Below are 26,716 nucleotides of genomic sequence, written 5' to 3'. Positions count from 1 at the left end.
AGGAATTTCCTTTAGAGTCTCTGCCAACTATTTATCCACTTCTCAGGGTTGGAGACCTCTGTCCTTTGGAAGGTGGCCTCTTCTTTATGGATTCCTAGCTCTGTTCTGCATAATGGTGCTAGAAAGTTGAACCTGAAGTAGAATTTTTTAAGGACCGCTCTGCTCCACTGGGTCGTTAGGAGCCATAACAGGAAATATAATATAATAGCTTATAGTAACAAAATTGATTGAACACTGCCATGTGGCAGGCTCTATTCTAGGTGCTTTACGTGATTAACTCGTTTACTCTTCATTAGAAACTTGCTGTAGAGGTTTTATTTTTATCTCTAGTTCCCAGATGGAGAAACTGGTTCCTGAAGGTCATGGTCATGCCGCTAGGGATAAGTGGTGGAACAGAATATGCCCCCGGGCCTTCTGGTTCCAGAGAACAGGCATCGGTCACTGTGCTTTGCTGCTTTCTATGGCATTTAAAGCATTAAGAACATATTATTTGAGGACAGAGAAAATGGGGTTTGAGTCCCACCCGTTATTAGCTTTTGTTGTCACTATTTTCCAGAATATCAGTGAACTAGGATAAAGAACTGCATTTATGTGGACCCCAAAGGTCAATGGTTTTGGAATGCTTAATGTTAAGCGGGAGGTTTTTGGAGTTGTATGTAATTGTTTGGTCCAAAGTCAGATCTTTCATCTCAGTCACATAAAAGAGGCATAAAATATGTAATCTTGAATCCTACTCAGCTCAACGTGTGTCATATAGAGAGGAGTTTCAGTCCCATTCGTAAGGTTGAGCAAGTAATCAGACAGCAGTTTGGGTTACGCCGAGGGCATTTCTTTCTCTGACTTTATGATTTCTCTAGTATTTGTGGACTGAGACTTCAGCACATCAGATTTTTCAGCTTTGGAGCCCTCGCTCTGACTCACTGGTGGTCAGATCATCCCAGTAACAAGTGTAAACAGACTGGCCAGGCATTCCTACCCAGACCTCCTTCAGAGAGTAAACCATTCCATAGAGTCTGTATTCACCCTGACATCATGTTTTTCTTTGTATGTCAACTAGTGAAACGCCTCCCTGGAGCTTCTGAGTATCCTGTCAAAGACTTGAGTACCCCTCCCAGTGCTTCGGGAAGTGGACGAAACGCTGGGCCAGCAAGCAGCCCCAGCAGAAGCAGCGACATGTTGTATCTGATCGTTGGCTGCGTGCTCGGTGTCATGGTCCTCATCCTCATGGTCTTCATTGCCATGTGCCTGTGGAAGAACCGCCAGCAAAACACCATACAGAGTGAGCCATTCATCCCTCTTTCCTTGTCTTTTTCTAAAGATGGGTAGGAAAATATTGTCCGAATCAATATTGATCCCTAATACTGTCGTGGGTTCGTGTCACGGTATAAAGTGCGTCAGCTACTCTGCAGTCAGGGGAGGTGACTTTAAGACTGTGCGAACTGTCAGCCAGAGCAAGTGGAGCGTCCCGTAAAATTGCCCAGTAGAAATAAACAGCAAAGCCAAAACCCGGCAGGTCTCTAAGTAAACAGCCGACTCTGTGCTGGGAAACTCTGGCTTTGTCAGACCACCAAAGAGCTTGAGTTCTTGAAGCATGGGCTTTGGAATTGTTGCAGGAACACCTCCGTACTAGTGCACGTCTTGGCAAAAGGAGTAGGAAAGGCTAGAAAGAAGGGGGAGGAATACTTTTCTAAGTTACTGTTATGGAATGACCTCAGTTGAGGTCCCGTTTCAGTCCCTGACCAGTACTGCTCCAGCCTGGCATCTCTTTCCCCCTACGTGTGTCTAGTAATGGGAGTGATGGTGCCATATGAAAACAGATAACGTAGAACCCCTTTCCCTCTTCTTTCCCTAGTTTCTCTCCTCCCCACCTTTCTTGTTTCTCCAAGCTCTGGTAAGACAAGGGGATCGAATCAGGCAGAGACTTTAGTCTTTGGTGGGAGGAGGTTTTTTGGTTTCCCCTTTGACTCCAGAATAAGAGAATCAAAGCTAATAGCTCAGGGGGAAAGAAAAAAAGGTGATTTGTTTCTATTGAACTGGTGCTTTCTAGGAGATAGACAGGGAGAGAGGTGGTGGTAGTGGTGGTGAGAGTCTTAAAGGGTTGGAGAACATTTGATTGAGTCTTTTCTAAATTGTTAATTGTGTGAGTGTGCACTCAGTCATTAAAAGAGAACTAACTGCTGCTCTAGTCGTCTAAGCAAGCTTGATCTTGTTAAGGTCATTTTCCTTTGTGACTTGGTGATATGTTCAAAGATGGAAATTTATGGTAGTGATTTCCATTCAGTTATATTCAGAAGATACTCACTAATTGTCTTTGATGTGTCTGGCACTGTGTTAGACAATGGGAATACAGGGGTAAGAAGCTAAACCTGGCCTCTGCCCTGACAGCTTATAGTTGTTGGGGTTTTTTAAAGATTTTACTTATTTATTGGACAGAGAGAGAAAGAGATCACAAGGAGGCAGAGAGGCAGGCAGAGGGGGGCGGGGGAGCAGCCTCCCTGCTGAGCAGAGAACCCGATGTGGGCCTCGATCCCAGGACCATGAGATGATGACCTGAGCTGAAGACAGAGGCTTAACCCACTGAGCCACCCAGGTACCCCTATCAGCTTATAGTTCAGCGGAAAAGATAAGCAGGTATACCGACGATAACTCACCTGTGCAAGAAGTTGGGTAACAGGAGGAAGGACACCTCATCTAGTATTTGGCCTGCTCTAAGACCTTTGAAGAATTTATCAAAACTCCGCCAACAAATCCTGTACAATTGAAGTGCTGTATTTTCTAAGGGCTGTTCCACTTTTTCTAAATATGTGTAGCAAGTGTGCCTCTGGAATTTGGAATTTTGAGGCAATTATTTAAGTGCTTTTCATAAAAGGAAATGGGATCATTAGCCTTTTGCCTTTAGTACCCCACCACTTCCACATGGGCTGTATGAACGAAGGAACCGATTATCAGTGAATGTGTACACAGCTCCATCCTTCATTTAAAAGTGTTGCTTATTACAATTTAAACTATCCTACCTAACATTTGCCTTTTGTTGTTGTTTTATAATTTCCCTCGGCACTTTGAAGTGTGTGGGAGTTTAAACACTCTCTTTTAATGTTGCCGGTACTCAGATGGTTGCAACTTGCATGATTTATTAATTCTCTTGAGTAATTTCTCTCTGGTTAATTTCTCTTCCCACTAACAAGGCCTTAATTAACTCAGAGTTCCTAGCTGTCTCAACACAAGGAAAGAGCAATAACTTTCTTAAAGCCTATCTCATAATTAGACTTTAAGTGAACACATTTAGGGCATTTTATTTTAGTGCATTTATAGTATCTTAGGGGTTTATTAATAAAACTGCCTAAGCAAGAAGATTGTCTTTTTCATTATCTTACTCCCCCCCCCTTTTTGTTCTCTTTTAACAGAGTATGACCCTCCAGGATATCTCTACCAGGGGTCAGATATTAATGGGCAGATGGTGGAATATACTACTCTGCCTGGCACAAATCGGATAAATGGGAATGTTCATGGAAGCTTCATAAGCAATGGCGGTCTCAGCAATGGCTGCTCCCATCTTCACCATAAGATCCCCAACGGAGTCGGTGGAGTCATGAATGGGAGCTTAAACGGAGGGCTTTACTCGGGGCACACAAGCTCACTACCCAGGACACATGTGGATTTTGAACATCCTCGTCACCTAGTAAATGTAAGAGACCTAATTATAAATAAAGCCTCCCTATGCCCCATGGTGCCGGGGAGCAAGAACAGGCTCAGCCTCCTTGGCTTTTGTCAACATAGAAACCTGGGTTTATTAGACTAAAAATAGTCTGTGTTACTGGCAGCGCCTTGATCGAGAGTTATCTCTGTAAGCATTCTATTGTCAGGTGATAGTTACATTCATCATCATATATAAATCATGGGTTTATATTTTAAAATTATTTCACAGTGAAAGTGGAATCCCACTAACGAACTGGCTGGAAGTTATTCTTTTTTTTTTTTTTAATTTTATTTATTTATTTGACAGAGAGAGAGAGGGAGAGAGATCACAAGTAGATAAAGAGGCAGGCAGAGAGAGAGAGAGAGAGGAGGGGAAGCAGGCTCCCCACTGAGCAGAGAGCCCGATATAGGGCTCAATCCCAGGACTCTGAGATCATGACCTGAGCCGAAGGCAGAGGCTTAACCCACTGAGCCACCCACTCACCCCTGAAAGTTATTCTTGAGAGTTTGAAATACCATTGGGCATAGAGTGGACCCAGTACTTTAAATTTGCTTTATTTAGAGCAGTCTGAAAACTCATAAGCTTTAGAGGAGCCAGGTAGATCATGAACTTGAGCAAAGCAGGTGGAGGTGGTCGCAGCCTGGAGAGTTCTAGCTGCAGCTCACGCCAGTTATGGGCACACAGGACTGAGGGCCTGTGGTTACCGGGTTTTCTGATTTTTTTTCCAAAATATCTTGTAATCTAGGCAAAATTGCCAGATTTTTTACCTGTTGGCAACTACTTCCAATTTTTGGAAGCATTGCATAGGCCACGTGGAACCTATCTGCAGACCACCAGATTGTGACTTCCGACCTATAGTGAGTTTCTTTTGTTTGTTGGATCCCACGTGCAGTAGGGTTGTTGCCTGTAAGATTTTTGCCTTTTATTTATTTATTTATTTATTTGTTATTTTTTAAAAGATTTATTTATTTGAGAGAGAGAGAGAGAATGAAAGTGCAAGGAGACAGAGGGAGAGGGAGTCTCAAACAGACTCTGCCCCAAGTGCAGAGCCTGATGCAGGGCTCAAGTTCACAACCCTGAGAGCATGACATGGGCTGAAACCAAAAGTCGATGTTTCACTGACTGCACCACCCAGGTGCCCCGGGATTTTTGCCTTTTATAATATTAGTATTCTTTAGCCACAAGGAGTGATAGACCTTGAAAAACGCTTTATTTCAGGGAGGATTCAGTGATACAGTTTAGTTTTTGAAATGGGAATAGAATGACTAGCATATTTTACATTATGCTGGTTAAAGAGGTTCTCCGCATTAGGAAGTTTGATTTATTACACTGTTTGGCTATGCATCCACATTATTTTTCAATCAAATGGGTGATACGTTTGGTTGCACTCATTGTGTAATCAAGCAGTCATTGACGTTTTTGTCATTGTTCTGATTACAGACAAATTTGCCATAACTCACAAAGTGCTAAAATCTGAAAAAGTTCAGAGTTTTTTTTATCCTCAACTTCAACAAAGATTTATTAAAATATTGCATTTGGAGAGCAAAACTGTAATACATATTTGTATCTTAGAGCTGGGCATCTAATGGGTTTTGGGTGATCTATTTTTAGTGTATTGTAGAAAAATACCTAGTTTGCTTGAGTGCATCTCATTACCAAAAGAGAATAATGATTTCATTATTTTACGTGGAAAGACATGGCTTATATTCAGACTTCGTAAACTTTTTTAGTCACCTGGTCCAAACTACTAACAGTGTCCAAGAAACGAAAGGAGAGAACATTAAGGTTTGAATAGCACATGCTATTTCCATAAGAAGAAAAAAAATAAATCTGATGTTTGATTGAGGATTTGGACACGGCAGTTTGGGTTTTTTTGAACAATGAATTACTATTTAAATAATAGTTGCCTCTTCAGGTGTACAATTTTAGAGGCTCTCATCTGTGGTTTTTACTCATTAGTTTTCTTGTCTTTTCTGGGTGGGAGGAAGTGGGGAAATTTTCAAAATACTGGTGATCATAAAAATCATCGAATTAACTTCGATGTGTTTGGTGATTCACGTAACACATTACCCTGTAGGCTGACTTCATTTTGTGAAGCTTTGGAGCTTCTGCTCACAGACGGAACGTAACAGAAGCTATTCTTTCTCTCAATGTTTTCTTTAAAAATCCCTGTTGCTAGTTGGATCAAGAATGTTGAGGGACGTTTTCAGTACTTTTGGTTTGCTTAGATTCTGGCTGTTGTTATGAGATGAATGGAAATGGAAAGTATTCTGGGAAAAACAATTGCCTGAACTTTCCTTAACCTTGAAGAACTGCCCTGGGTTTGGGTGTACTGGGACAACCTCTCCCACCCTTATCAGACTCAGTTCTGCTGGTTTTCATCTGAAAGCAGAATTTTTACTCTGACCGAAAGGCTGGTTCAATTCTGAACATCAGTTGTGGAGAACTCTTGACATTGTATATGTCAAGCAAGCGTTTTACAATGAGGTATGTGTTAATCTGGGCATTTTTCTTAATTGCCGGGCAGTTTCCGCCAAAAGCAACATCAAAATATTAATCCTCCCCTCCAAGTCATTGCTGGCTGAGAATCTACTCCATCTGGAAAAATATAACATGTTTTAAAACTTAGTGAGTCAAGTGAACAGACCTAATCGAAATAATTACAGGAAAATGAAGATGGGTTTATCTTGTGACATCATTCAAACAGATTCCCACCCTGTTTCTCTAACTGGCATCACGTGAAATCATTCCTTAACTGCTAGAAAAGTAAAAATGAACAGGAGGTTCTAACGTACAGTATATTTAGGACCCAGTAGGTTTGAACGACTGGAGGGGAAGTGACTAACTTTCTCCAGTTCTTTGGCTCCTTTCAGGACAAAAATACATGGAAAAAAACATGGCAGTCAGCTTGTAAAGTGTAGTTTCAGTGTTGTATGGAACTCATGTAACTATTGGTGAAGAATGATAAGCGTAACCTTGTTTGGGGGTTGGTTGAAATAGATCGTGTAGCTGTTTATCACTGGCCTGGCTTTTCCATTTGGGGCTGTTCAGTTTCAGGTCTGTGGTATCTTCACGATGTGTGTTTCTCTTTTTCCCTGTACTTCCGTCCCTGACCAGGGTGGTGGACTGTACACAGCAGTACCCCGGACCGACCCGCTGGAGTGCGTTAACTGTCGAAACTGTCGGAACAACAACAGGTACACGGCTCTGTGTTTGCGTGGGTTGCTGGGAGTATGGGGTAGGACTCTTGTTTTTGCCCCCTCCACCAAAGGAGGTTCTTGACAGTACCTAGGCTATAAATCTCAGAATTTGGAGACTTAAGTGGAGGGCTGTTACTAATTTTTTGGCCCTGCTTTGTAATCTTCACCTTTCTGGGCCTTGGGGTCTTGAGATAGATGGACAGTATTAAAGATATTGTTTCCTACTGAGATATTATTAAAAGTTTTGATGTTTGTGAAATCTTTAGAGTCATTTCTATATACAGACTTTGTCTTTTTTCACCTGTTCTTTTCCACTCTGTGTTATGAATGAGAGTGTGTTTGAATGTTAGGGAACAGATAAATGTATAATGTGTTTTCATAAATTTTCTTACCAGATTATTCAGTACCTGTTTTTTTCTTTTTAAATTCTTAAAACATTGCAATAATTAAGTAGCAAAATCTCACCTTTTTTTTTCCGAAGCTTTCTTTTAATTTGGGGGATTTGAAAAAATCATTAAGTGACATGTGCACTTACAATATTTCACACAAGATAGAAAAATGGAGAGTAACATGTCCATTTCAATTTTGACAATATCCAGGAAGCTTTCAGGCTGCCTCTATACATAATAACTCCAAAAGAGTATCAGATTTTCCATTGTATTAAAGTTGTGTCCTTCAGAAACCTTAGTCCTTTTTCTCCCATAACAATGGTATTGGGTGACATTGTCTCAGAAGTCCTCCCCAGCCCTAAAACTCTACAATTTAGCAATTGTGTTAGAGCTGATACATTAAATATAAGTATGGACTGGAGTTTGGGTATTTCATTATTGAAATGAAGTGGGACCTACATTTTTAAATCATTTACAAGGTTAAGAGCTGTGTCTGGAAGGTACCAAAACCAGAACTTGGAAGTAGCTGGTCAACTACAGATTGACCAGTACATTTCTCAGAGTGTGTTTTGAGAGTCACATAGCAAAAGCAATAAAACTTCCTGGAGATTTGTCCTTATCTTTTACTTAGCCCATCTTAGGGTGTCTGTGTTAGCAGGAACTATCTGCCTATTTTGTGTACTGAGTTGTTTGTTACATTTTTAAAATTCTGTCTGACCCTAGCTAAATTCTAAGTTGTTTATAACATTGAAGCCATATTTTTGTCCTGAGCTGGCTGTAGGCTTTATCACAGTTTGTTAAGAACATACTAAAGATGTTTCATACACCTGGTAAGTAATCGAAGAGACCTAATTGAGACAAATGGTATTGCCTAAAGACGTAATGTATTTTTCTACGTGATTCTTGTGGCCATCGGCAGATCTCAGTTCAACATTGGCATTAAAGCGATGTTACATGAGAACCTCGGACTTGAGAATAAGCAGACAGACATGGGATTTCCTGCTGCTTAAATCTGTAATCTTGGGGGAAAGTTACATAATCTCTCTGTGGCTATATCCTTATCTGAAAAATGGAAAATTGCCCTAGGAAATGTAAAGTCACCCCCAACATACTCTGATGATAGATTTTTGCTTTTGTAATTTGCTGCTAATCACGTCTTTATGACGAAGTTGCCATCGTGGTACCAAAAAGACATCCCATTTCCTTAAAAGAACTTTTATGAGCGGTATCTACCATCTTGCATTCATGGCCATTTGTATATTTGTGTGGGTAAATGTGTGTGTGAGTGAGTATATGTGTATAGTATTGGGAGCTTTTGTTATATGTGTTTTTCTTTTTCCCTTTTAAGACAATGGGCAGTTACAGTTCTATTAATTTTTTAAGTTGATGACTTCTTGCATTTCATGTGTGGGGGTTTTACTCTTACCTAGGAACATAGGTGTGTTCTCTTTAGTCTGAGAAAATCAACTTCTGTTTGTCCCTGGCTTAAATTTACTTCTTTCCTACATGAGTGTCTGCCTGTTTAGGGCAAGTCTTGGCTTGCCTGCGTTGCCTCCACGGTTAGCCAGATGTCTTCTCTGGCTCCCACGAGCCATTATGTGATTTTGATGCTTAGTGATCTGCCAGATAAATATTAGTAAATACCTACCTTCAACTCTGGAAAATTGGAATCATTAAATGTAAAGCTTCTACCTCTTTTGACTTTGAAATCGAAAACAGCTATCTTTGCTCAAGATACCCCAACTGACAAAATCTGGAATAAGCTTTGAACGCTGAGAGGTAGAGAAGCACAATTTTACTGCATTTACACTTGTAGAATGTTGACATCACTAACAGTACCTTTACGTCTCCGAATGCCTGTTGAACTAACGTGGACACACTTAGAGGCATAATTTCAGTTATGTTAGATGAGGGCTTACCTAAGGGTGAACACGGGCGTGCCCATTTTATTTTATATCGTTTATATTTTATATCGTTTTATTGTGCTTCTTCGCTTTATCGCACTTTGCGGATACTGTGTTTTTGTGGCCACCGTGTATCACGCAAGTCTGTCAATTCCTGTTTGCCAACAGCCTCTGCTCACTTTGTGTCTCTTTCACATTTTGGTAATTCGGGCAGTATTTCAAATTTTTTCCTTATTCTGTTATCGTAACCTCATCAGGGATTGTGACTCTCTGAAAGCTCAGATGAGGGTTAGCATTTTTTTTTTTAAGCAATATTGTATTTTTTTAATCGAGGCATGTATGTTTCAATAATAAAGGTGTGGGAGGGATGTGAGGTTTTATTTACGTTAAGCAGAAGTGGGGATATTGGTTAAATGTTGAAAAACAGTGGGTTAATTGCATCGTATTTCTCTGGAAGATTTTTGAGAAGGGAGGCCCTGTATTCGAGAGATGTCTTTAGGCTTGATTAGTGGTAGCAGGACACAGTGGGATTGCAGGGAAGAGACCAGCCTGATGGTTTCTGTAATGAAGACCCTAGCTTTCATGCAAGGAACAGGTGTAGGAAGGAAGAGATGGGGGAAGTTCTAGTGTGGGAATTTTTTTTTTTTTAAGGCTTATTTGTTTATGCGAGAGAGGGGTGGGAAGGGGCAGAGGGAGAGCGAGAGACAGAATCTCAAGTACATTCCCGCTGAACGTGGACCCCAACGTGGGTTTTGATCTCATGACCCTGATCATGACCTCAGCCAAAATCAAGAGTCAGATGCTTAACTGACTGAGCCACCCAGGTGCCCCTAGAGTGGGACTCTTTAAGACTTGGCCATTGACGGATAGGAATCTAGAAAAATAAAGGAGGTTCAAAATGAACATAAAGTTTCAAGCATGGATGGCCTGGTAATTGCCATGGTAATAGTCATAGAAATAAGGAACATAAGGGGCACCTGGGTGGGTCAGTGGGTTAGGCGTCTGCCTTCAGCTCAGGTCATGATCCAGGGTCCTGGGATCGAGCTCCATGTCGGGCTCCCTGCTCAGTGAGGAGTCTGCTTCTCCCTCTTCCTCTGCCCCCCCAAGTTGTGTTTGCTCACACTCTTTCTCTCAAATAAATAAATATAATCTTGGAAAAAAGAAAGGAAGGAAAGATGGACAGATGGGAGAACTTAATAAAATGATGTATTGAGAAAAAGGGATGGATTTGGTTTTGGGCATTTAGAGATCCAAGTGCTGGTCGGCTGTCTAAGCCAAGGAGACAGATGAAGGTGCTGGTGTTGGGTTCAGGGGGCAGATCGGTACAATGAGACATATTCAGGAGTCATTTGCATCTAAGTAATAGAACTTAAATATGGGTGAGATCTCCAAGGGAGACAGTAGCCATGGCTGATTATTTTTAGTTATTTAAGGTGTTGTTTTGCCCTATTTCATACTTACTTAAAGTGATTAGACATCCTTATTATAAAGCGGTCTCTTTTTAATTATTTTTTGCTTATGGGCTTGAAATGTCTTTGAGAAGGAGCACCTGAGTGGCTCAGTAGGTTAAGCATCCGACTCTTGGTTTCAGGTCAGGTCTTGATCTCAGGGGCATGAGTTTAAGCCCCACATTAGGATCCACGCTGGGTGTTGAGTCTACATTAAAATAATAATAATAAAAATAAAGCGTCAGATCCTGGTGCTGTTATTTGAAATGTCTTTGAGGAGATGAGAAAGGGGTAGGATAGCATAAGGAGAGAGAAAGGAAAAAGCGTTCATTTATTCATTCAGCAAACATTTGTTGCAAGTATGTAGTGGGCTGGACACCCATCTAGGTCCTGGGACATAGTAAGCAAACTAGGCATTGTCCCTGCCTGGTTTTTGAGCTTATAGTTTGATGGGGAGACATACCTTTTTTCCAAAAGGATACAAATAAATCATGAAAATGACTATATACTTAAAACTGGATGTTTTAAAGCAAAAGTAAAGAGTGTATTAGAAAAGAGCAGCCTCCCCAAGCTTGTGACATTTTGCTCTAAAGCTGTGAAGAATTTGTAAAACTAGGTGAAAGAGGAGGGGATAGGTTTAAAACTTTCCAGGCAAAGACAAGGTGCCATGTACACAAAATCTGTAAGCAGAATGCCAGGATTCGTACAGAGCTTCAGGAAGACTAATGTGGCAGGAACCTCACAAGTGAAGGAGCCAGAGGTAAAAGGTGAGCAAAACCAGGTCATGCAGAGCTGTGGTGAGTCAGCAAGAGATTTTAGGTAGGCCGGCATTGTGTTAGAACATTCTGGATGGAGTTTGGAGAATAAATTGGATGGGGCAAGAGAGGATACAGGGGACCAATCAGATGGCTATTGCAGTAGCTAGAGGAGAAGCTGGGCGCTAGGATTGTTGCAGTAGGCAAGAAGAGAAGTAGATAGGTTTGCGAGATTTAGAAAGTGCCAATTGGAAAAAAAAAAAAAAAAGATACGAGGGATTGGTTGAGGAGGCAGGCAAGGGGTTATCTAGGTAACTTGGTACAACCACTGAGCTAGGAATCACTGCAGGAGATGAGGAGAAACTGTTTACCCCTTAGCGCATACCCTTGGGAGTCATCCTTCTAGACCCCATATCAAACTCACCTTTACGCAGGGTGGGTCTTATATTCCACAGATGCCTAAGAACTGAGGCAGTCTTACTTAGGGCCTGACCCCCCTGCAATCTTTGCTGCATAGTGTCCTGCCATGCCTTCTTGGGTTGAAACTTAAATGTATTTTGTAGAGTAGGCTCCTAAGAAACAAGTCAGTGTCAGCCTTAGTCCCCTTTTATCATCCCTCTGTTTTGGCAGTAGCTATCTGGAGAGAAAACGTGGCTTTTGTTGTCTATATTGGAATACTGATGTGAAAATGTGAGAACAAGTATGAGGAAATGTACATTGCAGCAGTCTGCGGAGTTTTATTGAGTCTTGTGCTCTCGTGGCATGTTGTAAATGCCTGCTTCACTGTATTCAGCTAATTTGAATGCTTTTCACAGTTTAAGAGTGATTTGTAATAGCTCACCATGGACAGCTAGAAAGAGGCGTATAGAATGTGGCTTTGTGGGGAGTCCATCCCCTCCACTAAAGACTTAATTGAGAAATCCTTGTGCATTTCAAGAATGTAACAGATTTTAATCAAATAAATCAAAAACTTTCTATCCTCCTTCTCTCCTCCTCTTCTCAATTTAAAAGGCAGTGGTGCGGTTCTGGATATGTAATCAACTGGGGTTTTTGTCAGTTGCTTGGCTAGCTTAATGGGAAAGGATTGACATTAAATCCTGCCTGTCTTGATAATTTGTAAAAGAGTAGAGAGGACACTGATGGAATTCACAGATGAACGGAGAGGTCCCATCAGGAAGGAACAAGATATTAAGGGTTCTAGAAAGATTGGAAGTGGGCAGGAAGTAGCCAAGTAAAAGTGAGCTTGGAAAAATGGATATAATCCATCTGGGAGAAAAAGCGCAAGCTATACGTGGCTGATGTCAGGAGGAGAAATAAAGTTAGTGCCTTAGGAAGCACAGATACCATGAATGATCTCCGAGGTTTTGCCTAATGACGACCTTTAAAGTCTGTGTGTTGCTGGGCTTGGGGACACTCTTTCACCCACTGGGAACCTTCCACTGGGGTCAGATATATGCAGATAAAAATAGTGTGTAGAGGGGCACCTGGGTGGCTCAGTAGCTTAAAGCCTCTGTCTTCACCTCAGGTCATGATCTCAGGGTCCTGGGATCGAGCACCACATCCGGCTCTTTGCTCAGCAGGGAGCCTGCATCCCCTCTCTCTCTGCCTGCCTCTCTGCCTACTTGTGATCTCTCTCTCTGTGCCAAATAAATAAATAAAATTTAAAAAAAATAAAAATAGTGTGTAGAGAGGAGCATGCGAACATTTCGTTCGAGTACTGGCTCATTCTGGCTTACGAGTTGAGCTACCCAGCCGGTTTGTTAAGTATGAAAATGACTACTTGTTGATTACGCCTAAATTTTTTCCCCCAGCAAGTGAATCTGTTAAAACTCAGTCTATCTCCTATGGCTGATCACATAGCTACTTCAGAACTAGCTATAAAAACCAGAGGCAGAAAACACACAGAACCTAAGACTTGGTTTCTTTTCCATCTGTGGTAATCTTGCCTCGTTCCCTAAGAAAAAAAATTCAAAGCACTGTGATTTTTTTTTTTTTTAAAGATTTCATTTATTTGACAGAAAGAGGCACAGCAAAAGAGAGAGAACACAAGCAGGAGCAGGAGAGGGAGAAGCAGGCTTCCCACCGAGCAGGGAGCCTAATGCGGGGCTCCATCCCAGGACTCTGGGATCATGACCTGAACCAGAGCCAGACCCTTACGGACTGAGCCATCCAGGCGCCCCTGTGTCTGATTTTTCAAGTTGCTCAGCACCTTCCTTTTGGGGAAGTTCTGTATTTCCTACTTATAAAATGGAGACAGAGGGGGCGTTTTCAGGGAGTTAGGTGGTTAGGATAGTGTTTTTTGGTCTTTTATTCGTAAGATAGTGTGTGTGTGTGAGCTTGTCATGTTCAGTAACGTAGTCATTTATTGTCACCTATTATGTGGCAATCGCCAGTAAACTTAATTCCCAAAGGGCAGCTCCCACTCTGAGACGGGGGTCATTACATCCAGTAAAGAGTATACGCTGAGAGTGGGGGACAGCCATGGCCCTGGGGGAATGTCATCAGGGTGCTGTTGCCTAGTAACTGATGAGCTTCCAAAAATAAGCCTGGCTTAGCAAACTGACGGAGACACTGAGGCAAGAGGAAACAGAAGTGAGCGGACTAGTAAAACAGACCACCACCAAGATGTGACTGTTTCAGAAGTCTCAAGGACGTACTCATGAATGTACGTGTCATACATCCAAGAGATTCACGGAGATCCAGTCTTTGCCTTCTCGCCATAACCAAAAGAGGAAGCTTACGCAGGTTATCTACTCAGAGTAATTTTGTTCATAACCGTGCTTATCAAATATCCAGCTACTGGGTATACAGAAATGGAACACTTTGCTAGAAAATATTTTAGGGGTCCTCGGTAGTTTTCCTGGAATGTCCAAAATACATTTAGTGAAATACTCACGCAACACACTCATCCAAGAGCAATTCTGTGCCAATCTCTTACTTCCCAGTGTGTGCTCCTCAGATGGTTGGTTCAAGTTTATGACACTGTAATAGTCCTTCTTCTGTCTTACAGGTTTATCAGGTCTGTCCTGTTAACTGAAAACCTATCTTGGTAAACTAACAGGTCTCAGACCACCTGAATCTGTTTAGCACATATTTTTGTCCATGGCAAGATGCCCAGAGTTCTATTTACTCAATGTTTTTAAACTTAAAATTAAGAGAAGTCGTTTCATTGAGCCAGAGACAACTCTGTGAAAACCTTCACTCTACCTTAAGCCAATAATAACTGCAATTGAAGGATTATCTGGGAGCCCTGAGGCAGTGAAATTATAAACTCTTTGACTATATGAACTGTAAAATGTGCAGTGGAAGAGCATCTTGATGAATGTCAGATATTTGCAGATAGACTCATTTGACCTGTTCTGTCTCTCACTGCCTGTAGATTGGGGTCTTTATAGATATTCTTTCATGTGATTACCTGACAGCTTTAGAAATTTTAGTTCAGAGGGTGCCTGGGTGGCTCAGTTGTTAAATACCTGCCTTCAGCTCAGGTCATGATTTCAGGGTCCTGGAATCAACCCCCGCATCAGGCTCCCTGCTCTTCAGGAAGCCTGCTTCTCCCTCTCCTACGCCCCCTGCTTGCATTCCCTCTCTTGCTGTCTCATTCTCTGTCAAATAAATAAATAAAATCTTAGGGAAAAAAAGAAGAAATTTTAGTTGAGGTATTAATCAGTAAAATTGTTTTCACATGCTGTATTCCTAATTCTATTCAGAACAGGTATTATATATATATTTTTTAATTTTATTTTATAAAGATTTTTATTTATTTGAGAGAGAGTGAGTGAAGGAGAGAGAGAACACGAGCAGGGCAGAGGAGCAAAGGGAGAACGCAGGGCTCGATCCCAAGACTCCGGATCATGACCTGAGCCAAAGGCAGACATTTAACTGACGGAGCCATACAGGCGCCCCATTCTTTTTGTATACTTTGTCCTCTATGCTTACGTCTTAGCACATAATCCCTAAGTTGAAGCCATTTTTATGCCAACACCTGTAGATACCTGGGATAGAATGAAATTATTTACATATGGTTTGTGGTTATCTAAATGGTTAATTCCTGATGATTAGGAGTTAAGATTTAGTGTACTGGAAAATTTTAAATCAGTTTGGTGTATCCTCTTGGAAAGTGGGTCAATCTAACTCAAAGTATGATCTTACTGTCAACACCGTTCTGTGAATGGAGAGTCACGATTCAGAACCAAAGTAAACAGCTGCTGCTATCCTCTGTTTCACTTTGCTGAAAAATAGATACCAAAGAATAGGGAACTTTTTTGTACTTTTTTTTGTACTTTTTGTACTTTTTTTTTCTTGTGAAATATATGTCATTTCTTTTAAAACCTCTTGTGTGTTTAACCTGTGTGTTTGCTCCGGCACAGAAGACCAGGTTATCATCCATCATAGTTGGCCGTGGCCCCTCTGTCTTGGCCATCCCTTGGGTCCTGCCCCACCATGTGATTCACCTCGGCTGCCTCACAAAGGTGCCTCACACTCAGACTGTCAGGGCTGCCCCCACACTTCATTTAAAAATCTCATCCTTCACTTTAAATGAAAGAAATGAACAGGAAAAAAAGAAACCAAAAGGAAAGAAACAGAAAAATTTAAGGCTTCTTACTACTCGGTGAGTCGTCATTATTTTATGTTAACATTGTGAAATTTCATTCCTCTTCTGTGAACCCAAACAAATTATTAATTTATAAAATTTTGTTTTTAGGGAACTTCCCTGGTTTTTCTAATACTGGCAAGTATTTTTTTTCTTTTTTTCCTAGTTTGACTTTGCTTCTTTTAAATGAAAACTTTTCTTTCTGACCTGATGACCCTTTTTGGTCTTTTGGGTTTCTAGGGTCTCTGTGTGACTTCCAGATTCTTGCAAAGAAATGAGGCATCAAGCCAGAAGCTCAGTTAGTTAATTTTACAGCTTCATCGTCGGGATTTTTGTTTTTTTTTTTTAAAGGACAAGACTGTGTGTTGTATGTCTCATTGATTTAAGAGCTTTCTCTGACACTGAGGCTAAGCATTGCCTGCCCTCATGGAGATTGAAGTTTAAGTCAGACAACTTTGAAACCAACAGATAAAAGAAAACCCAGACAGCAGAGCCCGTGTTGAACGAGGACACAGATAACTATGGCAGGGATACAAAAATCTTCAAGGGTAAGTGTATCTGTTCATTCTCCCTTTAGTGGACATGTCTCACCTTAGTACTGGGCATTAACAAGGTATTACAGGTATTTTCCAATTAGTTTACTCATGGCCCCTCCCTGCCCCTGATAATGAATTTACTTGCTTAAGAAAAGGGATATTTTTTTTGAATCTGATTTTTTTTTAAGATTTTATTTATTATTTTATTTATTTTATTTATTTATTATTTATTATTATTAAGATTTATTTATTATTGACAGAGAGAGCACAAGCAGGGGGAGCAGCAGGCAGAGGGAGAGAGAACCAGGCTCCCCACCGAGCAAGGAGCCCAATGTAGGGCTTGATCCCAGGACCCTGGGATCATGACCTGTGCTGAAGGCCAATGCTTAATGACTGAGCCATCCAAGCATCCCAAAATCTGATGTTTTAATGTTTATTAGTTCAACATTTTTGAGATCCTACTGTGTGCCATGAACTATGTGCGTGGTGCTGGGTACCATGACTTTAATCAGAGTCCCATTTACCTCAGTTCTTTACTACCTTCTAGACCATTTTAATTCCATTCCTTCTCTAGGGTTTTATGTTATTTTTGTCACAGGTTTTCATTCTACAAATATTTAAAATCCTCTAAGACATTATGGTTACTGTTTTCTTGAAGTCAGTATTTATTCAGAATTCCTGACACTCCCTTTCTATGTTGCTCCTGGTTCTTTTCTGTATTTCCTTTCTCGCATCTGCTGGCAATCGTTTCTTCAACGTGAAAAACTGCCTCTGGTATTTCTTGTATTTCTTATAATAACAGGTCTGAGGGTCACAGAGACTCCCAGCATTTTGGTCTGAAGACGCCTTCAGGTCCTCTTCCTTTTCGAAGGATCCTTTTTACAGTTCATTGAATTCTAGGTTGGCGGTTACTTTCTTTTTGTACTTTAATCATGTCGCATTATTGCTTCTGTCATTTCTGGTGAAGAATCATCTGTGCAGTTAGTACTGTTCCCTGTCAAAGTAGTAATGTCTGTTTCTTCTGGCTGCTTTTATGGTTTTCACATTGTGTTTTGCTTTCAGCAGTTTAATTGTTCACATCCAGAAGTGTACTCATCTTTGTATTTATTCTTAATGGCTTGGGGTTCATAGGACTTCTCATATCCATGCTGGAGCTTTCATCAGTTTTAGGAAATTCTTAGCCCTGGGATGCCTGGGTGGCTCAGTTGGTTAAGGAAATTCTAGCCCTTATGTCTCCATATATGGCTTCTGTCCCATTCTCTTTTCTCTCCTTCAGAGAACTCCAACTGTATATGTTTTGAGCTTTTCCCTTTTCACTATGCCTTAAATGTCTTTTAAGTTTCCTTCTCTATTTCCCATCCTTTTTGTCTCTGCACTCCAGTCTGAATGGGGTGCGATGCCTGCTTCGTGTATGTGAACCTCTGTTCATCTGTGCCCAGTTAGCTCTTCGCCCCATGTATTCAGTTATCAATTTCAGTTATTCTACTTTTTTAGTGTAGAAATCCCAATAGTGGGTCTAAGTGTCTAGTAAAATTCTTTGTCTTGTCATCTGTTTTCATGAATATATGCATCCAGGTCTTTCAAAGTCTTTGCCTCGTAACTCAGTATACGCATCACTTATTTTTCTCTAGTTCCTTTCTCTTGATGGGCTTGGTAGTTTTTTATGAATTCTAGGCAGTGCGTATAAAAACTCACAGAGGCTCTGGAGGAGGAGTTCTTTCTCCAGAAGGATTGATTTTGGCAGGCTGTTTGGCAAGAGGCACATCACTTTTCTCCACTCTGGAACAGAGCTGTTCTACTGCTGAGCTTCCGTGGCTACAGAAGCAGTGTCTACTTCTACATCACCATTATTTGTACAGCGTAAATCTTCAAGGGTCCCAACGGAAAGTGTTTCTCTCTTTAGGAGACTCAACTCCAGTTTCTGTCTTCCCAATGCCATGAAAGTGCTGGGAGGCCTGCTCAGCGTCTTAGCTTTGTAGCCACCACCTTCTGCTTGATGTCTCAGCCTTTTCTTTTTGCACTGAATCGGGCAAATGCCTCAAGAGGAAAAGTGGTATTGAAACTCAGGTTCAACATTTACCTTTTCTCTGGAGAGCCAGCCGTTCAGGTGCTTGCTTTTTTGGGTAGTTGCCCTCTGATGACTTCAACAGATTTAAAGTAAAAATTTCTCCATTCTTTGTAGTTGTCCTTGGCAGGAGAGTTGTGATACAAATTAATCAGTCATAGCCAGAAAACAGCAATTTAATTTTTCAAAAGTTATTTCCAGCAAGTCATGGTAGCCATCTAGATTCCCCTGACCAGAGATATTTCTGGTTTGGGGAAATCAGAATCCTTCTTATTCTCTAGCTCTGTAATTGCTACCTGATGTAATTTCCTCGACTATAAGACAGTTGAGTCTGAACTCTTAGGAAAGAGTAGACACTGGTCTCTAGCTGGTCACATGGAAAGTACTCTTTCTCACCAGCCACACATCTATTACCCTTTTCACAGGTGAGTGCTGACAGTGTCTTTTATATCTTCTTATATAACCCCACATCACACGGTAGCCATTTGTTTACTTGTCCCATCTCCTCTGCGTGACTGGAAGTTGGAAATCTGCTGTATTTACCTTTATATTTTTAGTGTCTACCACAGTGTCTGACATTTAGAAGTTGTTCAGCAAATGCTTTTAGAATAAAGGGCTCTTGTATGTAAGGTTATTTATATAAATGGATAATATCCATTAAATTTTCATTAGTAGTATCTGAATTCAGAAAGGTAGGGTTTCTGTGGGTTTTTAAATTTTTTTGTTTTGTTTTCTTTTGTTTTTGCCTCTGACCATGTCCCCCATTTGGGGTAAATACCTTACTTAGAGTCTGTATTTGATTCCTGAAAATATTCAGGGGGAGTCTCAGGAACCTGAGACTAGGCATTGGACAATGGAAGAGACCAGACAAAATCCAAGAAGGAAAGAACCCAATAACACAAACATTACTAAATAGCTCAGGAGATCAGTGCTCACCTTTGCCAGCATCCCAGGGAATTCTTAACATTTAGAGTAGAATAAGATGTAGCAGGCGACAAATAATACCATACTATCCTGGAATCATGATCTGTCTAGCCCAAAGCCCTGATTCTGTCTCCAGCAAACTTCCTTCTATACTAGTGCTTCCTTCATTTTTTATTGGCTTAAGACATGCATGGAAACAGTTGGGTTTTATTTGAATCAGGTATATATTTCTTCTATATTATTAAAACTTAAAATATAGTCCTATATCTTTTACTCAAACTGTTCTGTGCAAATTAATGCCTCACATACTTTGCTTTCATTTCAGGTGACAAGTGTCTGAATTCCACTAAAGGTATAGTAAGTACATTTCTCTATTTGAAATGAATGTTGGACTTACTTAAACTAAGGATCTCGTTTTCTGACAGATATCTTACTCTCTTGCAGGTTCAGATCTTTCTTCCTGCCTAGCATTCAGTATTTCCAATAATTTGAACCAACAGAGATGCTAGTAACATTTTCGTGGACGTCCTTGACTGATTTTCATTTGCCCTAGAAATGTAACATTCCATGTTAAAAAACGGTGGAAATCCAAAGAATGCTTACCTTTATTCCCTAACATTGCCTAGCTACATCATACTACCACTCAGTGCTGTGTGTTTCCTACCTAACATGCCCAAATCAAAACCAAATGAAATGTCTTCAGGAGAATCTTCTTATAATTGTGGAAATAAAAAGTGTATTTCTCTAATTCCAGCTTCTGTTAGTGATGGTCATCCACAGGTAATAATGATGAAATCTGGACCATTTGGAAGTATTGGAGAATAAACAGAAGCAGGCAGAAACTGAATAAATCTAACCTTAAAAGACAATGTCTGACCGTTATTCATGGATTTTTGCTGGACGGCATTCTCCAGTCTTGGGTCAAAGACCCAAACAGAAGGTGTTGAAGGGTGGAGTTCAAAGCCAACAGAATAACCAGAAAATTAGAGGGGGTGGGGGGAAAGCCAGTAAAAAAAGCTACTATATGGGTGAAGAAGTAGGAAAATAGGATATTTAAGGAGGAAAATGTCAATAGAAAAAGACCCTGAGGTGACACAGATACCACAATTAATTAGCAGGCAGTAACTGAAGGCAGCTGTTATAAATATGTTCAAGCACCTAAAGGAAGATAAACATACAATGAATTCACATATGAGGGATTGCAGCAGAGAAACAGAAAAAAATAAAAAGGAACAAATGGAAATTCCAAGCTGAAAGGTATAATTAACTGGAATGAAAAATTTACTGAATGAGCTAAACAGCAGATTGGAGACAATAGAAGAAAGAATCAGTGAACTAGAAGATCAGTAGAAATTATCCAATCTGAAGAACAGAAAGAAGAAAAGAAAACACGTATCTTAGATGAGGGCCAGAAATAAAAGTAGAGCAGGATTGAAATGCTCAGTGCTAATAAATTCTAGCAACTAATTATGCAAAGAAAAAGTTAAAAATAAAACTTGGATTTTGAATGTCTAATCTGTGTAGTGTTTTTTCCAAGGGCGAGAGGGAACATATTATCTGACTTCAAAGCAGTGTGTGTTTGTTGGCTTTCATAAGATTAGTCCTCTCATGTGGTCATAGGTTTCTTAGCTTTCTGTTCTCTTCTTCCTCTTTTTCTCCCCTGTTCCTTCCAGTGACCAATGGCCTTTTTCTTCTGTGTGCTATATTCAGGAACCAATTAGTTATAAAAAGGAAGACAACTTCAGACACAGACCAAGGCAAAGGAAGCCTGTGAGATAGGTCCTCACATATGGGTTTGTTTTTTTTTTAAAGATGTATTTATTTATTAGGGGAGGGGAGGGACAGAGGGAGAAGGAGAGAGAGTCTTAAACAGACTCCATGCTCAGCGTGGAGCCTGATACAGGGCTTGGTCTCATGACCATGAGATCTTGACCCTGAGATCATAACCTGAGCTGAAACCAAGAGTCGGATGCTTAACCAGTTGCGTCACCCAGGCACCCCCATATATGGTTTTATTCTTAAGTGGTGCATTCTCCTGCTGTATTCCATTTTAACTGTAATTTTTTAGTTCTTACTATATCAAATCATAGTGATATCATTTCATTATTTTTAAGCATACTTAAAGCATTATTTTAAGCATTCTAATCTTTCTTAAGAACCTTGGAGTACAAAATATGAAATGATATTTCAAAATAAGTGTCTTTTAATTATTAATCCCTCTAGACACAATCCTATTTCTTTTGGTTGTATTTTCTAGGTGTTTCACGAAAACTAACAGCACTTTCAGCAGCAGCCCCCTTCCTGTGGTCCCAGTGGTAACATCTTATCCTCAGGATGGTTTGGAAATGAAGCCCCTTGGTCACATGAAGATGCCTGCATGTCTGGCTTCCACAGTCCCCGACTGTGGCCAGTCACCTGAAGAGGACTTCAAAGATGACATGGCACCAAGACCTGCCCAGCATACTTGCTGTCAGGACAGTAGGAGTGAGATCAACTCTGAGTGCACAGAAGATACAGCAGAGTTCAACAGAGGTACTAGGCGACATTATAAATCTTGAGTTCCTAGCTGGTCTTTAGTTAGGTAAGACCTATATGAGGACAGTTGCTTTCAGGACGTTCTCTCTGTGATCAAGTCACATATTTCTTAAATACTGGGTGAGGGGTATTGGGTACTTCAAAAAAGTTGACTATATAAGGAATTCTGTGAAATTCTGTTATTCAGATCCTTCATCTCAGGATGTTAATCCCAATACAGTTTGGAGAATAAATCCAAGGGGGTTTGATTTGGTTTGTGCCTGAACAGTAGAGTTGCTGAAAGAATGTATTGTATCATCACAGGCCTTTTTTATCATTTGAATTGCTTCTGGAGTTGTAGCCTTTCCTTAGAATGCTTATTTGTGGGGCTTTAAGGGGTTTGCTTTAGCCCCGAGGTGAATTATACAGCTGTTCATGAGAGCTCAACCTTATTTTAAATCTCTGAAACCTACTTTCTTTCTCAAAGCCAAACTCAACATAACTGGGCTCTACATTTACTCATTACTCTTTTCTTTATTGGTCAAAGTAATTTTGTGAGACTGTTGTGTAAAAATCCGCCTTTCTGATTTCATAATGCTCCCAAACCTCCGTGTTTTTCAGGAGACAGCTGTGTCCATTCAGAAACAGAGAACGAAATTTTAAGTTGGAATCCTCTTATTTTGCCTCATGTGTCCAAGGACTGTACTGAAAAGACCACCTGGTCTCCTTCTGGCATTTCTTTAGAGAGCCCTGCAGGGGTCCTTCAGCAACCCCAAGAAACCTGAGGGTGTGCAAACGACCAGTCATGTTCCCACTTCAAGCCAGTAACTGCACAAAACAGGCCAGGGGATGGACTGTGTGAAGGACATGAATCCAAATCAGAGAAGATCATTATTTATTTTTTTGTAGTAGTAATGTCCTATGAATGTATCTTAAAATGTGTGCCCTTTTATATTATTTATGCCTTAAAATTTCCCTCTTCCTTCCTCCCCCTCGGTAGGAAGCAACCTAGTTTTGCGTAGTTCTCAATCATCTGAGAGTGGTGGCATCATTCCATGTTTCCGAGAACCTCAGTGACCATAAGAGCTCCTCCTGCAAGGATCCAGCCTATTGGCCAGTTTGGCTAAGAGGGAACTGAAGTTTTCAGATGGAAAGCTGTCTTTTGGTGTATTGTGTTATCAGACTTTCTGAGAACATTTGAAGTCACGCTTGGTTGTAACTTAGTGTTTGTAATAGCAGGTGTCTTATGAATTTGAGTGCCTTCCACAGAAGTGATAGGTGACCTGTTGGCTTTCTGTTTTCACACGGGCACAAATGATGTTCAGTTTTCTAGGCACTAGTCACAGACGGTGTCATGATCATGGTTGAGGTTAAGGTCTGTGGGGTATATAGACAGGGGATCAAGGCTAGAGAGAAAAAGATAGCCCTCAGGTCGCACTGCATCAAAATTGGGTTGGCTTATTCAATTGTCACTGTAGGGCTCATTTTGACTGTTTCTAAGAGTAGGAACAAAATGAGTTTAAAGTGGAAAGAAAGTAGACTTGGAAAGAAAGACCCCCATTGTGCTCCCGGTGTCACACCACCTGAAAATGACTATTTTTCAAGCTTCCAGCATGGGCAATACTTGGACGATGTGAGTGTCAGAAAAGATTTAATTTGGAGGGAAAGGGTATGGTTTGAAATTTCCTGACTTTTTTCAGAATGTCGTCATGATAAACACACACCTGAAGCTTTGGTTAGTGGAGCCCGTAAATCACAGTTACGGCTCCCTCTGAGTGACAAGGACATTTGCAGCTGCCTTGGGAAGGCCTTTCTTCTCCACATCAAAAAAAAAAATCAAAACAAAAAAAAAACCCACACACAAAAAAACACTATGCCTATTTAATAGCTATTTTAATAGCTTGAGTCAAACTTCAATGGATGACTGCTTGTTTTTGGATTGTGCGTCCCTTTGGGGAAAAAAAATAGAAAATGATTCTCTTTCTGTATTGTCGAGCAGTTTCAGCAATAAATGAGAAAAGTTCACAGTTCCTCAGAATTGCAGTGAAATAGACTAGAATACTATGTTAAGCAACTGTTTCTGTAAATGCATCAGTATTCCCTTATGTATGCCTACGTTTCTTATAAATAGAGCTGTTAGCGAAGTCCGCTGTTTGAGCTGGGTCACTCTGCAAGAATGACTTTGAGTAGAATGTAGCGAGTGTCATTTCAGGGTCAGGTATTAGGGAGGCTGTAGAATCGAGTGCTGCATTCCAGATCGCCATACTGAGAGTATACTGGATTTATTCTTCCCGTGGTATAGATGCCATTAGCTTTGCAGGGGGATAGCTGCATCCCTTACTTCTGTGACTAGCAAAGGACAGAATCCTCGTGCACAGAATATGAAGACATACTGTGTTTGGCCAACCGAGACATAGCCGTGCTGTCGCACAGGGAGTTTTAGAAAACTGGGGAGCAGATGTTTGTGGGCAGTCATTTTGATTCAGGAAACACAGGTGTACTAGCATGAGCCTTGGGTCATAAACTGCTTTTAAAGATTGAGTTTGGATATGGGATTTGTGCACTAGGAAGAGAAGATGACTTTCCCTCTAGGGCAATCTTACTGTGGACTGCTTTTATTTATATTATTAGTAACGCTGTTTTAAGTGTTATCCCTCTTATTGTATTTTATTTATAAAAAATGCCTTTATATATTGAGACGTATAAATATAAATATATAAATATATATATATAAAATTGCCTTACCGTTCAGGAGTTATGCATCCCCCCTAACCTTGAGTCGTTCTGAACTTGTATGACCTACCCAGTCACCAACAACAGTCCTGCCTGATGTCGCTTCCCCAGGAAGTCAGAGGACATAGCAGCATCTCGTGAACCCTCACAACAGATCTCCAACACAGTCCCCCACCACAGAGCTGGCGCTTCAACCTGATTTACCCGGAGCTGTAATCCGAGCTCCTTTCAGTTTTCCAGACTGCTTTCCAAATACATGCGGTTCCCTCTTGCCCTGGAACCAGCCCGGGTCTGCGTGCTCTCTCCCGCCCTCCCCTGCTGCATGCTTCCTCCGACTCGACCCCACAGCCCAGAAGCTGCCCTCTGTCCATGCGGGCAGAGCATGCCTGTCACTTGGTCTTCCCAGAGCCCCCATATCTCCCCCTGACAGCCCTCACCACCACCACCCCCCGCCTGGGAATGGGATCTTCCCTGGGCTCAAGTGAGCACGTCATTGGTCAGGCCTCCTCTGTTCCTTCTGGTCTTCGAATTCTCTGTGGTTCTTTGTTTTAGCATCAAACTCTGCCCGCGCTCCTGGTGTGTCATTTCACTGTGTCCTTTCCCCCCCATTATGTACCGATCGTCTGCTCATAGGTGCTGTACAGGTTGTGAGTGAACTTGCAATGTTTTTAACACCTGTGATGTGGTCTTTTAGGAAAGCATTTTTTTCTGGGTTTTGTTTTTGTGGAGTGAGTCTGTGAAGGCCAGTACCCAGAGAGCTCATTCCGGAGAGAGTACTGCCAAGAACTTGACTTCATGGCTGGATTTCACCTGTGTTGCTCTGGTTTTTTTTTGTTTTTTTTTGTTTTGGTTTTTTTTTTTTTAAGTAATGGCTTTGAGATGCATGTTTTTGTATCCTATTGAAAAGTATGTTTTATTTCCCTGAAAGTTGTAATGTTATGTTTGGAACTGTACATATTCTAAATGATGTAGCATTGACAGGTTTTGTCTGGTTGATATGATTTTCTATTAAAAGAGAACGCTGCTTTCCTGGAGAGTAGCGTGTGAAGATGGGGACCGTCAGATACTCCCTGTTCGTATGAAGCTGCTTCTAGCTTGTGGTTGGGGTGGGTGTATGTCTTCCTCAGACCTCCATCCCGCCCGTCCTCTTCTGAAAATCCCCATTGCATGTCCCAGAGCCACGTGAGTTAATCCCTTCTGTTCTGATCACAGAGAACTGGGCCCTGAAGGAGCAGGATCTAGGACAGCCAGTGTTTCATGGGGAGCCTGGGAGTATACCTGAGCCCCGGGGGGCTGTGTCCGAGCAGGCAGACCCCCCACCCTCGAGGGGGCTTTGTGTCTCTGGAAGGAAGCCAGGAGGGACGGAGAGGAGCCTGAGGGGCATGGAGAGGAGTGAGCCCTCCTCGCTGTTCTCTGTGCCGACCATTGGACCATCTGTGTGAACCCCTGGGCAGACATTGCGCCTCCTCAAGAAAAGCAGCCCTTAAAAAAAAAAAATGTCTGGGCTGCTTCGACCAGAAAGCCAACAGGGTCTTTGGCATGGGGTGGGGCCTTGTTCTGTTTTATTCCCCGTGTTGAAATAAGCCTCCCTTAAACCTTAGCTCCAGTCCTGAGAGCCTGGAGAGAACTTGAAATCCCTTTTCTAATAAAGTCGAAATCTGTGAGAACCTAAGAAGCAACTGCAGTTTCTGTCCGTTTCCCGTCTCCTTTCAGGCGCCACTTATTCCTGGCAAGATCGTCCCCTGGCTTTCTTGCCATTGCTTCTCATCCGAGTCCCCTGCCGAGGCAGCTCGGCGTCCTGACGATTCTAGTCAGTGGAACAAGCATTCATTTGTGTTCACCCCAATTTCAGACACACACACACACACACACACACACACACACACGAGCCCATGAATCATGCTGGCAGCGGACAGTGCAACGGGAACGGCCCCCGTCCCCTGCCAGCCAGCTTCCC

At 41.4% G+C, this 26,716-nt stretch overlaps 1 protein-coding gene across 1 annotated transcript in view; it reads left to right on the top strand.

The window, feature by feature from the left end:
- The window catches only part of CDON (cell adhesion associated, oncogene regulated), a 101,617-nt gene extending 75,191 nt beyond the window's left edge, over positions 1 to 26,426 (top strand). The window contains exons 16-20 of the mRNA XM_044258163.1: positions 1,058 to 1,279; positions 3,405 to 3,685; positions 6,815 to 6,894; positions 21,770 to 22,044; positions 22,648 to 26,426. Coding sequence (XP_044114098.1) covers positions 1,058 to 1,279; positions 3,405 to 3,685; positions 6,815 to 6,894; positions 21,770 to 22,044; positions 22,648 to 22,811 — 1,022 coding nt within the window. The 3' untranslated portion in view covers positions 22,812 to 26,426. The remainder of the gene's footprint in view (positions 1 to 1,057; positions 1,280 to 3,404; positions 3,686 to 6,814; positions 6,895 to 21,769; positions 22,045 to 22,647) is intronic.
- The last annotated feature ends 290 nt before the right edge of the window (positions 26,427 to 26,716 follow it).

The sequence above is a fragment of the Neovison vison genome, chromosome 7, assembly GCF_020171115.1.
Source record: "Neovison vison isolate M4711 chromosome 7, ASM_NN_V1, whole genome shotgun sequence".
NCBI classification, from domain to species: Eukaryota; Metazoa; Chordata; class Mammalia; order Carnivora; family Mustelidae; genus Neogale; species Neogale vison.
Note: the sequence above shows the minus strand (reverse complement) of the source record. Positions and strands in the feature narration are given on the sequence as shown.